The sequence below is a fragment of the Pagrus major genome, chromosome 21 (genome assembly GCF_040436345.1).
Source record: "Pagrus major chromosome 21, Pma_NU_1.0".
NCBI lineage: Eukaryota > Metazoa > Chordata > Actinopteri > Spariformes > Sparidae > Pagrus > Pagrus major.
In genome coordinates this window covers 18,924,982-18,942,742 of record NC_133235.1, presented here as the reverse complement: position 1 = coordinate 18,942,742, position 17,761 = coordinate 18,924,982, and the positions used below count along the sequence as shown (strand labels likewise).

General features: G+C 40.1%; 2 protein-coding genes across 5 annotated transcripts; one reads left to right on the top strand and one right to left on the bottom strand.

Annotated features, from left to right (window-relative positions):
• Positions 1-312: 312 nt before the first annotated feature.
• LOC141017394 (E3 ubiquitin/ISG15 ligase TRIM25-like) lies at positions 313-6,389 on the top strand. Its single transcript, XM_073492095.1, has 7 exons — positions 313-883; positions 2,065-2,151; positions 2,252-2,485; positions 4,497-4,656; positions 4,742-4,792; positions 5,355-5,414; positions 5,503-6,389. Exons 1-7 carry the CDS (start codon positions 329-331, stop codon positions 6,027-6,029), a joined length of 1,674 nt encoding a protein of 557 aa, XP_073348196.1. The 5' UTR covers positions 313-328; the 3' UTR covers positions 6,030-6,389.
• On the bottom strand, positions 6,141-17,694 carry LOC141017395 (elongation factor 1-delta-like). 4 transcript variants are annotated; one of them, XM_073492100.1, is made up of 9 exons: positions 14,434-15,047; positions 12,955-13,078; positions 11,692-11,763; positions 10,507-10,563; positions 8,727-8,805; positions 8,524-8,618; positions 7,857-8,045; positions 7,262-7,456; positions 6,145-6,265 (listed from the first exon to the last, which is right to left on the bottom strand). In XM_073492100.1, the coding sequence occupies exons 1-9, from the start codon at positions 15,030-15,032 to the stop codon at positions 6,227-6,229; spliced, it is 1,449 nt and encodes a 482-aa protein (XP_073348201.1). In that variant the 5' UTR covers positions 15,033-15,047; the 3' UTR covers positions 6,145-6,226. The 4 variants fall into 4 exon arrangements, with proteins under 4 accessions (XP_073348200.1, XP_073348197.1, XP_073348198.1 ...); XM_073492099.1 differs by lacking the exons at positions 11,692-11,763; positions 14,434-15,047 and adding an exon at positions 17,605-17,694 and having other exon boundaries at positions 6,141-6,265; positions 12,964-13,078; XM_073492096.1 differs by lacking the exon at positions 11,692-11,763 and having other exon boundaries at positions 6,141-6,265; positions 12,964-13,078.
• Between the last annotated feature and the right edge of the window lie 67 nt (positions 17,695-17,761).

Sequence of the window (17,761 nt, the reverse complement as noted above, 5' to 3'; positions counted from 1 at the left end):
AAGCGTGGTGTTTATTTGCATGAGGGCTGGTTTATATTTCATTGTGCTCTGAACAAATATGGGCATGAAGTGTCCGATGTAGAAGTGGAATAACAGGTTGACTGCAGTGCTTTCGTGTGAAGTGTCACAGGTCAGTGCATCTTATATTAACTCGTGTGTAGAAGAGAAGTTGACGGTTGCTCTTTGCTCTATCTGGGACAGCCTTTTTCCTGATTTGCTGTGATTGGAGGCTTCAGGGTGCAGCAGGTGAAACCGGATAAGCTTTCATGAGCACACCTGAGAGCCACGCCCATCTTTGTACCTTCCAGTTTGTGCTCAGAGCGTCAAAATGGCAGCAGCGACTATCTCTATTGAGCAAGACCAGTTTTGTTGTTCAGTGTGCCTGGAGGTTTTGAGAGACCCGGTGACGATACCCTGTGGACACAGCTACTGTCTGGACTGCATTGAAGACTACTGGAACCGGGCCAAGCAGAAAGGCCAGTACAGCTGCCCTCAGTGCAGGCTGGTGTTCAACCCGAGACCTCTGCTGAGCAGAAACACAGTCCTGGGTGAAGTGGTGGAAAAGTTTCAGCAATCTCAACCCCAGGATGTCAGATGCAGTGTTTGCAAGGGGGGGAAAAGCAAAGCTGTAAAATCCTGCCTGGTGTGCTCTGAGTCTTACTGTGTGTCTCACCTGAGAGTCCACGAGGAAAGCTTCCACGGGAAGAGACATAAATTGATCCCGGCTTCAGATCAGCCGAGAGACGAGCTGTGCCCACAGCACGAGAAACTACTGAGGCTGTACTGTCGCACTGACCAGCAGTATGTCTGTTCACAGTGTGTCAAAGAGAGACACAAGAGCCACAATGCAGTCTCTGTGGTGGAGGAGAGAGCAGCTCAGCAGGTGGGTTTGATTCTTATTCTTAAATTCTTCAAATGAAATTCTTTCTTAAAATGTACAATTATTCATTTAAATGTCAGGAGGCCAAAATCAGAAATAAATGAAAAAATGGCTCAATAAATAAATTAATATTCCATTAAATGCACCAAAAATAAATGTAGGCATTAATTAATTTATAAAATGTTACATAAATGGAAATCTTTTTTTAATTATCCTCTGTATTCATTTACCTTTTTCTTAATTCAACTACTACTTTCCCATTTAATTTGTATTTAATTTATTGATATAATCATTTTTAAATGTATTTATTTTCGTATTTATATTTGTGTTTTCCTTTTACATCTCTTTATACAAGTTGATCTTGACACACTTTATTGACATAATGACACAGAACTTTGTATAAATAAATGGGGGAAACTTCAAATGGAAAAAAATACAGAAATATGTAAATATGTTTAAAATGAATAAATAAAATGGAAAACTAAATAGGCAAGTAACAAAAATATTACAAAAGTTAATAAATGCAGAGGAGAAATATCTATTTATATAATACATTTATATAATAAAATACATTACTACATTTATTTTTAATATCATTTTTGGTGCATTTAAAGGCATTAACTTGTTATTTACTTATTCATATGTATATATTTATTTCTAATTTTGGCAGCTTCAGTCCTCCAGACAAAGTGAACCCTTTAACATAACTCTGATCTGACATGAATGTGATATTGGAGTTGACACATTCCTAAGTGAGCCATAAATGATTTTGTGGTTGAAAGGTGTGGACGTTTACCAGGCAGGGAGGGTCTAATGAACGATGCTGTGACTTTGACTCAGGGTTTTTAAATACATAACACAGATGCTGATGCAGCTACGAGTGCTGACTGTGATGACAAAAGTATCTTTTTCTGGTGTGTAAGATGAAGGATTTTTCTCTTTGGCATTTTCAAATATTGAATACAAGGAGTTTAAAATGTGGCCTGGTCCTGCAGACATGTCTTGTGCTCTGATGTTACTGTGTCAAAAGTTTAGAGTGATAGACCAAAGGCCCTCCGGTGCAATGAAGTCCTTTGATTGTAAAATCAAAACTTTCCTTCATGAAAGTGAAGCGTGGCAGAAATACTGGAGTGAGCAGCCGGAGGGACAGCACTGTGTGATATCCATCTTTTGTATTCTCTCAGAAAAAACTCCAAGAAGCCTCTTTGAAGTCTGTGCAGAAATTGAAGGACACAGAGAAGGAACTGAGATATGTTGTTAGATACATCAAGGTGAGCATCGAGAGAAGCTCTAAATATGTTGTTGACACTTAAAGGCGTGCTGTGCATGATTCCTGGAGACGAAAAAAGAGAAAACTTTCATCCTCCACAGCACTCCACAGAGGCAGCAGTGGAGGAGGGCGAGAGGATTTTCTCCAAGCTGATCCGCTCCATAGAGAAACAGAGCAGCGAGCTGAAGGAGCTGCTCAGAGTCCAGGAGAGAGCAGCTGTCAGTCAGGCTGAGGAGCTGCTGGAGAAGAATCAGAGGGAGATGGTGGAGCTCAGGAGGGCCGACGCTGAGCTGGAGAAACTCTCTCGCACTGAGGACCACGTCCACTTCCTTCAGGTATGGGACAGAAGAGAGCTCAGTCGTTAATGTGAGAACAGGGTACTCCAACCATGTCTTTATACCTTGGAAATAGAGATGATCTTTCATGCTTTTACCTCCTCAAGACTTCATTGTTGCAGCTGCTTCCTCACTTGGCTACAGACTGCACACAGAGCTCAGCTGTCAGGCTTTTAACCAGAACACACCTGTTTTTAACCTTTTAGTACCGACTCCCGGTGTGTTTCTAGATCTTTTGATTACCCTTCAGGGTGTTTGCTATTATTCTGGGCTCATATTTAACAAACATTTAACACTTAACTGCAGAGTCAATTAAGGAGTAAGAAAAGTTGTTTGCTGAATATGAGCTACGAGACACATTCATCAGGTAAAGAAAAGACTCAACTGATCACCAGAAAAATTCATTGCCAACTACGGAAGCCCTGAGAGGCAAGTTAAGATTATTTTTTTTCCTGGTGATCCATTTTCAGAGTCTGATCCAAACGTTTTTTCCAGAGATTAGATTTTTTTTTTTTGCACGTGTGAGGCCAAGTGAAAATTAAATTGAAAAAAAACCCCACTTTTTTTCTCACTCAGCCTCACACATGAAAAAAATGCAAAACGATTAATCGATTTATTTGTGACGATAATCAGCAGATTAAACTATAATGAGGATAATTGCTAATTGCAGTTCTACCTGATTAAACACACGTATGCTCAGAGACGATGTATCTAATCAGAGACTATGATTTGCTATGAAACTGTCCCACTGTTCTTTCTTTCAAAAAAAACTTCCATTACACTGTATTCTGCAAAAATGTGATTTTAGTTAAATTTATTTTTGTAAAATTTCAACATTTCCAGAAGCAATGAACACGTCAATTTTCTAACAATGTAAAGTATTTATAATATACAAATAGAGATGAATTAATACAAGATTGGCTGAAATGGAAATTTAGATAAGGTGGTGTCACTGTTCCACTGCAGCTAATCCACCAGCAGAGACAGAGAGGAAGAGTGCAACTAATCATGAAAATAATATCATCTTTGTGTTTTATGAGGAAAGAAATAACATTCACTGTGATTATTAGACCTCAAGGATTGACACAATGTAATAACTACTTTTGTTTGGCTCCACAGTGGGGAGTAAATGGGGAGAGAAAGTAAAGAGTTTTAACTTTTCTCTTTCATTTAGGTCGAAAATGTACATTTTATCAGCTTAATAAATACAGGTCCTGACCTCAAGTCCAGAATCAGCGAAGGTCCAGGCTTGGACCTAGAGAGGAAGGAGCCTTTGCAGTCAGGGACCGAGACCTTTGGAATGACCTGTCTGAGGACGCTGGCTGAATTTAAAATCTCTTTGTGAAACTACTGTAGTGGAAAGTTTCTGCTTAATTTGCTCGTTTTTTTAAAAGTTGATTCCAACTGAGGCATCTTTGTATCTTTTATATCACTAGAAATTTTAAATCAAGATTCAAACTCTGTGTGGTATTCTCACATAACGTGTCGCTTAATCATTTTGACAAACACATCATCAAACGTTCATGGTTCCAACGAACATTTAGTCCAGACTGTCGTGGCCTTCTTGGGAAGATGATAGTTACAATAAGTGTATATTAACACTAATGTACAGTGCATAATGTTGTACAGATGTCAAACCTGCAGCGGCTATAATGACAATGGACTTGTATTTGATTGTTTGTTCTTTCCCCAAAAATTTATTGTATTGATGTCAGACATTTTTTTCATAGTCAAGAGGAACTGTAATTGCCAAAGATCTTTTGGGGTCAGTTTCCCACCATAATGATAACAACCATATCATCATATATCACCATATCCCAAAAGTTATTCGCTTTAAAGATTTACATTATTATTCTAGTCCAGTTGATGTTTTATTTAACTTTTTCATGTTTGCTTCCTGACAGACCAGCCAATAACACATAATGTCATGATTCCATCCTGATTTGTTGATGTTGTTGCACTGACATTCAAATGCTGTCGTCTAATTTGGTTGTGTTGGACGTTACTGCAGAGGTGCAAGTCTCTTCACTTCCCCACAAAGACTGTGGCGTTGCCCAACACTGATGCTCTTCCATATATGATGTATAAAGGCATGAGAGGAGCCCTGGCTGATCTCACAGTTAGTCTGGATGAAACACTTGAACGGGAATTCAACAGGATCTCTGATAAGGGTATGTATCTATTACCTCTTATAAAGATGACCGTTCTGTTAGAAATTATATACAGTAAATAATATTCGCTTGTCTGCATTTCTAGTAATTTCCCTGAAGGAAACCAGCAATCGAAGTGCCTCTGAAAAGACTAAAGGTGCGTGAGTTTTATTTATAGCTCACTTTGACATTTTGTAAATGTGAAGAGGCCTGCTTTTTTCTCCAGGACCATCAACAAGTGCTCCAACTTAAATGTAAATCACATTAACTTTGTCTATTAGAAACTGGAACCAGGGCTGTCAAATAGTCACACTTTGCAGTCACTGTGTTGATGACACAGAACTTGACATGACAGAAAATAAGCGACTCAAGACTAAGAAGTTTAAGACTCGTGAGGACTCGACTGTTCATTTTATGTTTAGTTTTTTTCTTTTACTCGTGCTGTCGGTATTTTACAGTTTGAAAGTGTTGGAGGGAATACATTTTTATAAAGTTATTTGTTCAATTACATTTATTTCACTGAATATCAATAATTATAATACGAATTCATTTTTACAATACCTTGTCTTATGTCTTTATAAAGGATGGATACTGCAGGTAAAACTGCACTAGCTTGGGAGGTTTTTGGAAGTGACTTGGACCAAAAGCCTTGAGTCATGTCTGTTTTGAAACTATTTTTCAGTATTTAATGTCCGTCATCCCCTTCATGTATCTTACAGCAAAAGATGCTGACATACCATACAACTTGGAACCGAAGATGAGAGCTGATTTTCTACAATGTGAGTGCGATTTTTCAAAAAAGCTTCCATCTTTATGAACCAATGATGTGTGTTGGTGTTTGACAATGTTCATCTACACTGTGTCCAGATCACAATGATATAACCCTGGACCCAAACACAGCCAACCCTTATCTGAGCTTCTCTGATGGTAGAAGAGGTGTGACCACGCGTCTGGAGCCACAGCCCTACCCCGACCACCCGTCTCGCTTCACCAGCTGGGCCCAGGTGCTGTGCAGAGCTGGGATGGCTGGCCGCTGCTACTGGGAGGTGGAGTGGGCTGGTAAAGGAGGGGTTTCCATCGGCATCTGCTACAAAAACATGAGCAGGAGTGGAGGAGGGAGCGACAGCAAGCTCGGACACAATTCCAAGTCCTGGAGCCTGGACTGCTCTTACTCACTCTGTTCATTTCAGCACAATAAGCAGAGTGTGACCGTCTCTGCTTCCTGCTGCAGCAGGATTGGAGTGTATCTGGACTTCAGGGGAGGGACTCTGTCTTTCTTTAATGTTTCCGACACAATGGATTTACTCCATAAAGTCAAGACTACATTCACCCAGCCTGTATATGCAGGATTTTGGGTAGGGTTGGGCTCTTCGTTAAAGCTATGCTCTCTTTAATTGTTGAAGCTGACCGCACTCCCAACAAGCATAACAGTTGAGTAACCTTGTAAGTGTGAGGTTAAAAATATTTATGTTTGACTGAGAATAATAATTAGGCTGAGACAGAAGTTTGTGCTCAAAACTTAGCATTTAATAACCGTACAAGCAGAGAGCAGCATGACACTTTGGTGGAGCAGGTAAAGAGCAGGTGGAGCTTAGATCTTATTGAAAGCAGCAACATCGACACTCTGGACCTGTAAAGGAAGAAAAATCATGAGTCAAGGTGTATATTTATTTGAATAATTTAAATGTTATGTAGTGATTTCTTGTGCATAAAAGCTATTTTATTTGAAAAATAATAAAGCATTTCATATCAGATGCAGACTATGGAAATGTTTTTATTTTTCCTCAACATTTAGGGCAAACGTTCGACAATTTAGGAAAATATGCTGCTTATTCATTTTCTGGTGGAGATTTAGATGAGAAGATTGCACCGTGGTATGGATGTTATTGAACTCCTCATCAGGAAGAGAATGAGCATATTACAAAAACGTAACTTTCATTTCAGCTCAGTGTGAGAGTCTTCACTGCGTTTTGTTGTTATTTACAGTCACTCTTATCCTCTGCTGTCCACGCAGAGCGGAGCAGAGACATGGACGTCACTCGAGTTGACAACAAGGTGTGTTAAATTGACCTGTTGCACCAGTTTTCTTTTTAGTAAAGTAAAACATTGTAGTGGAGGGTTATGAATGCCAAATAACACGAGATTCCGTTGTTTGAACTTTTAATGCAGCACATTAGACTCCCTCTGTTTTTACCTATTAGAGTAATAAGAGTCCCAGATACCAGTCTACACTGCGTAAATGCTTATAAGGGGGAACTTAAATTCACTTAGACCATTTCATTAAGTGGGATGTACTGCAATTCATTTTCAGTTGGAGGTCATTTGTATGGAGAGCTTGGTCAAGTTACAGAAACTTGTTTAATTGAGATTGAGAGGAGGTTCTGTAATCTGGTGCAGTTTGATAAAATCTAAGGGTTAGGCCTATTTAATAGTCAATGTTTTATTATGTACATACAAATGTTTGTATTTGTCGTCAATGCTAGCTCTTAGAAATAAAATTGGAATTGGCGGATAAGACTTTTAAAAAATGGGAAGTCAGATGGCCAAGAAAATTGAGATCAGTGCATCTCTATAAAACACAGATGTCTTCATATCAGAGATCAGAAGATAAATTAAGTCAACTTACAAAGTCCTCAAACTTGGTGATCTCCTCCTCCAGGATGTCGGTGCCAACTTTGTCGTCTTCAACCACACAGTTGATCTGCAGCTTCTTGATGCCGTAACCGACTGGCACCAGTTTGGATGCTCCCCACAGGAGCCCGTCCATCTGTACTGAGCGAACACACTTCTCCAGCTCTGCCATATCAGTCTCATCGTCCCACTAAGGCAACACAGGGAACAGGGACATTAACTTAAAGATACGATTCAACACAGGATGCACCATATTGCAGCAAAGCTTCTACAAATGTTTGCCATCAGGTGTAATAAAACAGCATACTTTTCAAGTTTAACTACATGCATGTTAAATCATTTTGCCTGAGAGTGGACTTGGCTGAATGACAGAAATATTTTAGAAGATCAATTAATTAGGAAGTTCTTTAACATCTTAACTTTTTCTGAAAAAGAAAAAACTGAATTATTACACCAACAAATTCATGGCCTGGGAATTTTCTAATTTTGATCAAGTCTTTCTGCAACTGGATGTTCCCTACACGAGAACACAACTGTAATGGACCTAGCACATTAATGAGATACATGATACAGTTTAGGAGGTTACGTACAGGCTTGACGTCCAACAGGATCGATGACTTGGCGATGAGGGCGGGTTTCTTGGATTTCTTGGCTGCGTAGGCATCCACACGCTCCTGCTTGATGCGAGCTGCCTCCTCGTCATCATCATCGCTGCCAAACAGATCTACGTCATCGTCGTCGTCATCATCTCCATTCTCCACCTGTTTGACGGGAGCAGCCTGGAGAAAACAATGGAAAAGAATAGGAAAATAGCTGTGAGGGTGAACTACTCTCATTTCTTTTTGTTTTTAAAAATCTCAATTTGTTTGCATCATGGTAAAAAGGCACACAATAACAGCAGTGTGCAGGGAAAGAAAGAAGTCACAGAGCTCATACAAAATCTTTCAATTCAATCACGTCTAATTGTAAATAGCACCAGACAAGACAAAGCAAACAAATATAATGAAAGCAGATGAACAAAACAACAAAGATGGAACTTAAAAATCAAAAACAAGAAAAGATAAAGAAAAACAGAAAACATTTAGCACAGCGAATGATTTTTTATCAATTGATTTTTTTTAAATGTGTCAAAGTAGAGGACATCATATTCAATTTCAAATTATGCCAGAGAGATGGGCCTCTCCTCTTTCAAACATTTGTTTTAGTAGATTTAACAGAAACCTACTAAACTCTTATTACCATAATCTAGTAATCTACCTTGGCACATGGGACGGCTGCAGTTACAGGGGACTTTTCCAGAACAGCCACTCTGGTCTCCAGCTTCTGCAGGGCTGCTCTCATGGTCTCCACCACTGACAAACAAATACAATAGGAAAGTTAAGTATTAAAAGTGTGTAACAAGTACGTGAAAGCTCATGAAAACATAAAAAAAAAAAAACTCAACACACACACACACACACCTTTGTGCAGAGTCTGGTTCTCCAGTTCCAGGCTCTTCATTCGTGAAACCAGCTCCTGGTCTCCTGCATGTGAGGATGACTGTGGAAACAAAGAAATTAATTAGCCAGTGTCATGTGGCAGGTCAGGGGTCAAATGGTGACAAAGCGAATGCATCATCAACCAGGGTGAGATCCAAATAAAGACTGAAGGGAAGAAGCAAGCAAAAAAAACAAACATGCAAGGGTAAAATCTGTTACAGGACAGTAATTTGAATACACTTCACACACACAATGATGTTAAAATTAACTTTCAACATCTCCCATTAAGAGGATTCAGGTCTGATATTTACAATGTGAGCATGCAGAAAAACTTTCATTATTACCCCAATTTTTAAAAAAGGGAAGTAACGGGAGTAGTTTTACATCTTTGGGGAAAAAAAACCCAAACATTTGTTCTTTTTGCCGAAAGACGGGAAGATCGATACCATGCACAGGAAACGGCTAGCTAAGCTCTGATCTTCACAAGGTAACCAAATCAACCAACCAGCACAAAAAGAAAACAAAAGTCATAAACAAAAACCAAACATGCCAGTTTCATATTTGCATGGATTGAAGTAATGAGATAATGACTAAATAAGTGAGTGCAGGAGGCACTAGTAGGTGGATCTGTTTGCCTTTGTTTCCAGTCTTTGTGCTGAGCTAGAACAAATGTGAGATTAGTATCGATTTACTGATGCAACTCTGAAACATGCCATTAAGTGTATTTCCCCAAATGTCAAACTACTCCTTTCAGTTTCATCGATTCAGTATTTACATGAAAGGTAAACTGCATATAAGAATAGATTTTCAAGATTGAAGACAAGGAAATATTTGACTAGTGAAAATTACTTCTTACTTGCATTTTAATAGTATTTGATAATTATGATCACAAAACCCAGCAAAATCATCAAGGTCTTAATTTCGGCCCCCAAATTATACATTATGAATCAGTTAGTGGTAGTGTATAACAAAACAGATGCAGGATGGTGAGATGGTGATGCAGGATAAGACATCTTAGTGCTGTGATAATAGCAGTAGGGTTGGGCCGATAGAGAACGGCATCGTCCATCGCCGATGGCTGACAGTCATCAACTTCTGAACCTTGTACCATCGCAATATCATGATTACAATAGACCCCCCACCTGAGAGCACAAAAAAGTACTGTGTCCCTTCAGAGTTGCTGTAAGGCAGGAGTTGTTTGTATATGTGACGTGGTAGAGAAAATTAAATTAAGTTTGTTGCTGCTCAATGAACGTTACGTCTCCATGTCCAGTTACATTGTAGGCCGCTGTTAGTGTGTTTCTCTCAATCATGCCATCATTATTTGGGTTTTCTGAGTTTAGCTTTGTTTGTAATGCTAGCCTGCTAACTTTGTTTCAAGTTTCTGAGGCTTAACACAGCTAAGTTACAGACATGTGGTGCAGAGATGAAGACCATTTTAAACCCCACACAGGGATGTATGTGTATGTATGGGTCAGAGCAGCAGGAAACAGTGGTGACCACAGTGGTGTGCTAATGAGCAACTCCTGCCATACGGCAACTCTGAAGGGAAATACTACCTCAAACTCAGAAATACATAGTAAATCCCCCCAACATTTCACTGAGGACATCATCATATACCAATTTAGTAGACATCGCCCAACCCTGAGCAGTAGCACACTCCACTCCAGGCAGCAGCAGTCACAGCTAGCATATCGTGGCTGTCTGTCTCACCCACGCTGCATGCAGGCCTGAGCAGCAAAGCTGGATGAGGAGGACTTACGTTTCTGTGCTGCCGTTTCTGTGGGCGCCCTTTGGCCTGTTGCAGGGCAGTTTTCACCTGCACCCAGTGATGTACCAGGTGAAGGTGAGGAGGAAAACATGAAGACAAAAAGACAAGTAGCGGTTGTAGGTAGAAAGTCGGATGCTACACATGCTGCAGCCTCACAGTTGTCAGTAAAAAGGTAGAAACTGATGGCGAGATCGTCACACGAATAGTTTATTAATGCAGTCTTGAAATGTTTCATCCTGTTTATATCAACAAAAAATCAAATGACAAGTAAAGCCAAAATGTCAACTAATGCTGCAGCTCTACAGATCCTTTGAACTGTTGAACCACATGTTTATGCCATGGGCCGTAAAACTGGGTCTGCAACACTCATTAACCCCTTCATAGCAGCCGTTTCCAGCAAACAACACAATAGCCTTTCTACTATAACTTCTTCACAATAAAAGCCCCCTGTTATTTAGTGATTTAACAGCTTTTATTATAAAGCAGCATTACAGAAAAAAATGTGTTTTCACCAGCAGTAACTAAACAAGACTCCCGAAACGGTGGAAAGCAACTCTCCGGAGCAGGTCCAGAAGTGGAGAAGCAAATCAGCGTGGCTCGGGTTGACTAGGTTTGGAAGTGCTAGTGGAAAAACGGCATTACGGTCTGCATTTAAGGACTGGTTCAGATTTTTTAAATTTCTTAATACAGTACTCACATCTTCATATATATGTTGACATACAGTATATTTGGACAAGAATTGTTTTTACACAAACCTAGAAAATGTGAAACTATCCTTTAATCTTACATTAACATAGTTACACGGGAGAAAAGGCTGATTTTGTTTCCCACTTGTTTGCTAACGATATAGAAAATGTCAGTGATGTAAAGACAAACACATAAGCATCTTACTTACAAATTACAATGAGGATTATGGGGGAAGCAGAAACAAAAGGGAGAAAAAGCATCACGGAACAGAAAATGCAGCATGCATTATAAGCAATTTCTTCTCAAATGCAGGCTTAAGGCTTTCTGGGACTTAAATAAGGCAAAAATATCCCCAAGAAGTAAATACTTTTTCATTACCCATTTAACAGCTATTCCCCTGTTTTAGGGCTGGTACACGAACATTAGTGAGTACAGTCCTGCCACTAAAGGGGTTGTATGCCTGTGGCTCATTTGTAGTACAGTACTCACTCCGCTTAGGGACTGTTGGATATTCTGCCGGGACTTAGCAATGTCCTGCAGGATGGCATTAACTTCTTTGTCCTGAAGGTATATGTGGGTAGAGCAGTGATGGAGCGGGAGCAGTGACAAGACAAAAGCAGCATGCAAAAGCAAGACAGCCCATACACCCAACATTTAGGACGATTCTTATTAAAAGATTTGAATAATTTCCAAAAGGAATGAAAACGTGGGGTCTTTTTTTAAACAAGGTCCTTGTGAGTTAATAAATCTAGAGGACAGCAGTCAATCAAATGCAAATAAATGTGAGCTGTGGTTATGAAGTTGAGCTTCATGTTGCAACATAAAGGTTACACACAATTTTGGCAGCAGACATAAGGGCACACAAATCCAGGATGACAACCTGCCCTGAAACTCTCATGGTGCAGCTGTCATGTTCCCAAGACAGCACATGTTGTACTGAAACGTGAACTATTCTTAAAGTGAAACTCTTGCCAAAATGTGACCTAGGCTTTTTTTGTGAAGGAACCCGAGTCAAACCTTCGTGTAAAAGCATAATTACGTCGAAAAAGCCACTTTTAAGATTTACCGTATTTTCATTTTCGGGTCAAAATCATTTTCAATGGCGTGCTAGGGGCAACTTTACGGTAGCATCAAAATCGCTATTTTTAAAACACTAAGAAGACTCAACACTTCCTTCACAAAAAAAAGCCTAGGTTGCATTTTGGCGAGAGTTTCACTTAAAACTACAGTCAAGAAACTACTTTCCATCCAAGTAACAGGCCCAGAAACATTAAATAATGTAAATTATCCTGAGTAACCAGATTATCAAACAATCCACATTGTTTGAAATCACAAGCAAGGCCCTGTGGCTTTTTGTGAATTGAGTGAAATGAAACCAAGACCTGGAAGTGATCATACACTAATCTCTCCATTGTTTCCCTGGCCTGTTTAGAGACTCCTAGAGCTGCTGCCGCCCTGGTCAGCCTGAGGAGCAGAGACAGCTGCCAAACCACCTGACCCTCTCTCATTAGGATGAGCCACTTCTAAATCGAGTGGCTTAACTCTCATGCACACACACAGCTGCTCCGGCCTGCCGAGGGCTGTGACTGACTATGATGCAACTATTGCTTGATCTAACAGACAAGTGACTGACAGGGAAGAGTGAGCTGTGGAGTTAGACAGGAGAAGAAAGGAACTCCGAGAGACAGGAGGAGGAGCCCAACTTTTTCTTGGGCTGCATAAAAAAACAGTCAAGCTTTCAAAAGACAATGCTTGTTCTACCTGTGTGGAGGGTCCGTTGACTCCCTCATAGAAGCGCTTCTCTGCATCATCGTAGCGCTGTTTGTCGAACCAGATGTTCTCAGAGGCGAGGCACTGCAGTCCACTCATCTTGGTACTGAAGAGGGAAGTCAAAAATTCAGGAGAAATAAGATAACACATAAAAGCACTGATCTGCATCCAAAAGCTTATCTCCCAACTAGCAGCCATTATCAGGTGTTTAGTCTTTACAGCCAGCACAATCAGTGACAAGAACCGAGTGTCAGACAATGGATCGATTAGACGCTTGACCAGGACATCGTATATTACAGGTTACAACATCATGCAGAGCCACAGATGAAGTTGTGCGTAGAATAGGGAGAGACAAAACAAAGCATAACACAGACAATTTTTATCATGTACACAGTAAATAATGGCAGAAAAACAGGAATCAGTTTCTGTAAAAAAAACAAAAAAAAAAAACTGAAACAAACTGGGTAAACTATTGCATACATGCTTCACCTCCCTTGTCATTTTGCTGACGAGTTACTGCAGCAGACAGGCATCTACACATTCCTCAGTCAGTGAAACACAGTTGCCTGGTCTGCAAAGACTGGATTATCAAACAAAGGGTTGGTCACTGCCCGCTAACAACCCCCTTAGTCCCAGCAGAAATCCCCCTCAATACCAAACTTTTGCTATCCAACTTTTACTTAGTTTATGTGGGCACGGTTAAAAAAAACAAACTTTATTTTTGCTTACAGTATACAGTGTTCTACGTGTGATTTCTGCCCTCTGTTCGTTTCTGTATGTTTTGCTATCGCTTTTCATTATTGTTTGATTGTACATATTATAGTTCTTTTATTAATGCCTTGTTTTAAAAAATCCTTTTTGTTTACTAAGTGTTGCTTTTTTGGCGTTTTTAATATATGTACAGCCCTTTTAGGCACGCTTTGCGATATGAGCTATAATAAACTTTGACTTTGTTGCATGACCATCAAACACAGAACCAGTTTAGTATACATGACAGTACATGTCTGCATTGATGGGGGCTGTTTCAGCTACTGGTACAAGTTAATGCCTCCTCAGATTCCACTGCACAGCGTGTTATAATGGAAAGTTTTCATGGTGAAAATAATTCTTTCACAATGATTGCAAGATACACAATAGAAATACAGCACTGACATTACAAAGTAATCTACCAGGAATGTGCACCTAACCTGGTGAAAGCTAAGTGAGGTTCAACACTCTATTGGCACTGCTAAATGAATCAGTGTGCTACGTTTATTTTAAGTCAGGCTGAACTCTCAACAAAGGCTCATCTATACACTTGCATATCAAACATATCATACACAATACACAAGTTAGCGTAACTGAAAAAGGCCAAACAAAAATGCAGACGGACAACAAAAAAAACCCAAAAGAACATGATAGTTAAATAAACGGAAAACACACATCATGTCTCTCTCATTCCCTGTGTGAAAGGTGCCATACTTGTCCCATCTGGGCCTGCCTTCCGTCTCAGAGAGGCCTCTCCTCCTCTGGGTCGGACCCCTGCTGCCTTTGCCCCCCTGCTCGGTCTCAGAGGACGTTCGGTAGCGCCCTTTACTATTTTGACGGTGGGGCGTACCAGAGGCCTTCACGGTGGTGACGGGGTGTCCCTGATCCTGCTGTTGACCGCGGCTGCGTCTGGTTTGGAAGCTCTGGTAGCCTCTAGTGTTTGGACTCCTCGGAGAAGATGACAGCGCTCCGCTGCCATTGGCAGCACGCCAACGTTGGTAGTTGCTCTCCGCATGCTCATAGGCGCTGCGTTGGTACCACATTCCCTCTGCCTGCATGCCCTGCAGGATGGGGCTTTGACCATAGGAGCCGGTCCCTTCCATGGAGGAGCTCAACCACTCCTCTTCAGTCCCAGAGCCCTGTCCCTCTGACTGGGACAAACGTATGTGCCGGCGTGGCCTCCCAAACTGGACTTTGTCTCCGCTGATGATGCCTCTCTCCTGAGTGGGAACATTTCCAAGCCTGAAGGCACCCACTGGTGCTGCAGGCTGAGGGGCTCCTCCATGCTGATAGTTGGGAAAAGACTGATCCATTTCTCTTTTAAAGGGGGTCTCTTCTTTACTCACTTTTGTATCAGGTTTATGAGGAGAGAAAAGAAGCAACAGGTGGAAGCTAAAGCCATTAGCTCAGTGTGAAGTTAGCATCACAAAGGAACTTTGCTGGTTAGACACGTCAATGAAAGCTCATATCACAGCTGATATGTGATGCCAATGTGGTCTTGAGGGCAATGAGGCTTGGATTGATCAAAAAGCTTAAATGTCCCATTTCAGGAAGAGTTCAGAATGAGCTGTAAATGACTATAAGAATGGACCTGAGAATGTAGAGGGCCTCATTTGTGCATGATTTTAGGGTGAGGAATAATGCCCCCAAAAGTTAACAGTTTACTGATCAATCTCACATTGGACCTTTGAAAAGCAAAGCCAAAACATGCGATGCAAAATGTAATGTGGCTAACACAAATAACAGATAAAAATGGCCTACATTTAAGGTTAGGTTTTTTATCAAGGAGCATTGAAATTTTAACTTGAAACACCCAGTTAATGACAGGTGTGGTGAAACATTCGAAGGTTATCCTTTCAAAACACAGCAGCTGTGCCCAATTAACAAAGAAGCACTGTTTATACATTAAATGTGTCAAGACGTTGCTTTTGTAACATTCAAAAACCCAACCTGTGCAACACCGTCTGGCTCACCTTTGTTTTGGCATGCTGCAGGATAATGCACACTACCTATTGTGGGATGGAATATTTAAATAATTCAAAGTAATCGCTTAAATTTGAATGATATTGAAAATAAATCAAGCTTCATTAAAGACAATCCAAAATATTTCAGATAGCAGTGCTACCTTTAGACAAGCAGGCAAACATCACAACCAAGAGACACTATTTACATTTTCATGCATGAACTGAAAAAAACAACTACATTTTCAAAGAATACTAAAAAATAAATAAATAAATAACTTGCAAGCACTGTTAGTGCAGATATACTCTCAGTTGCCACTTTATTAAGAACATCTAGCTAAAACTATAGCAGATTAATACAAAAGCCTGGCAATAATTTCTACCCGAAGAGGTGTTGATTCAACTTTTGAATTGCACTGCGTTAATCTAAGATGACTTAAAGCTGAAACGTTTCAGAAAGATCTATTATCTGGGTCAGTTCTCAAACAAAAATGCCAACCAACTTCCTGAATGTGAGTATTTTCTGACTGTCTCTGTTTTGTAACAGTTTAAATGAAATATCGTTGGTTCTTTTGACAATTTGTGGTACAAAATGAGCAATTTGAATAATCATCTAGGGCTCTGGGAATTTTGATGGACAGTTTTTTAAATTTTTTTTTTCTATTTTACAGACAAAGATCGACTAATTATTCTATCAATTAAGGTAGTTGCAGCCCTACTTTCTATACACTCATGAGATTAGATGAAATAAGGGAAACACCACTCAGTAAAGTGCAATATGGTTCAACAGCAACACTAAGTACAGCCTCCAAAATTAGGGGTCAACTGATATGACTTTTTGAGGGCTGATGTCGATTATTAGTAATCAAGGAGACTGATAACTGGAACCGATCTACATTTACAGAAAAAATAAACATCTTAGTCTCGAATCGAGAATAGTCAAGAATAACCTCTGATGCAATATCATCAAGCACAATGTACTCAAGTACTGTACTTATGTACAATTTGGAGGTACTTTGCCACCGTATTTCCATTTTTTACTTCTTAATACATTCACTCCACTTCTTTTACTTGGTAACTTTAGCAAGCAAATTCAGATTATTCAGTGCTGATCGGCTATTACTCGTGACATCAGATAGTGTTGTGGACACTGAGACAACAGAGTGGTGACCGGTGGTTTTACATTTTATCAATTTATCACAAAAAAAAAGACAGATAATCGAAGAAACACTGAATATCGGCCCCAATAATCGGTCTACCCCTATCCAAAATTACCATAAAGTTGAACATTTTCACCTTGATGAAGGAAGAATTTACTGCAGGTCTGCTGTATTGTATTGCACTAGTTTTGGCTGGGTGTAAGTTACCTAATAAACCTGCAACTGAGTGTTAAACACTTCCACTACACCATATGACAGCAATAAACCAGTGCATGTGCTTGGGCATCAGCTAAAAAGCAGCTTCAACACCAATACTCACCTTTAGTGCCTGGAATTCGCAACATAGAAATAAGAGACAATGACAAAAAAAATCCTATAAACTACAAACCTTAACATTATGAGGCATGCTAGCATCAAGGCAACGTGAAGTTATCGTACTGGGACACAGCTAAAAAACTACAACTCCCCAACGATTTGTCATTTCAGATCCACCAAAGTAATTCATATTAAATACTCGTCACAAATTAGTCAAGTGCTACAGTTAAAGTTATATTAATGCCAGTTGTTTCATCAGTCGCCTGCTCACCCAGACACTAGCTAAAGTTAGGGTTAGTTACGTTGAGTTTTTGACAGCCTCAGCAACTAGTAGTTCCGTTGACCACGTGGCGCTTGAAAACTAAAATTTCAGAGTGGTTTATGGGTTTTTACAACAGCACACTTTGTATTATGTTCAAGGTCACAAAATACCACTTTACTGCACTTACTATTTGCTTTATTCGACGTTTTATGGCTCAGTAACCGTCACTTGGCGTGCCGCCTCGGCTGTAATCCGACGGGAGAAGAGAGCTTGCAGCGACGGGCTGCCTGTATTCTTCAGTGACGGAAGGGGGGCCGACAATGACTTTATCGATGATTTCCGCG

Bases quoted from the DNA above. Each gene is read 5' to 3' on its own strand.
- LOC141017394 (XM_073492095.1), top strand. From the start codon at position 329: ATGGCAGCAGCGACTATCTCTATTGAGCAAGACCAGTTTTGTTGTTCA. The intron at 2,152-2,251 runs GTGAGCATCGAG...CATCCTCCACAG, and splicing joins ATGTTGTTAGATACATCAAG to CACTCCACAGAGGCAGCAGT. The intron at 2,486-4,496 runs GTATGGGACAGA...ACGTTACTGCAG, and splicing joins ACCACGTCCACTTCCTTCAG to AGGTGCAAGTCTCTTCACTT.
- LOC141017395 (XM_073492100.1), bottom strand. From the start codon at position 15,032: ATGGATCAGTCTTTTCCCAACTATCAGCATGGAGGAGCCCCTCAGCCT. The intron at 8,806-10,506 runs GTAAGTCCTCCT...TTGTTTCCACAG, and splicing joins AGAAACGGCAGCACAGAAAC to TCATCCTCACATGCAGGAGA. The intron at 8,046-8,523 runs GTAGATTACTAG...TGTTTTCTCCAG, and splicing joins CAGCCGTCCCATGTGCCAAG to GCTGCTCCCGTCAAACAGGT.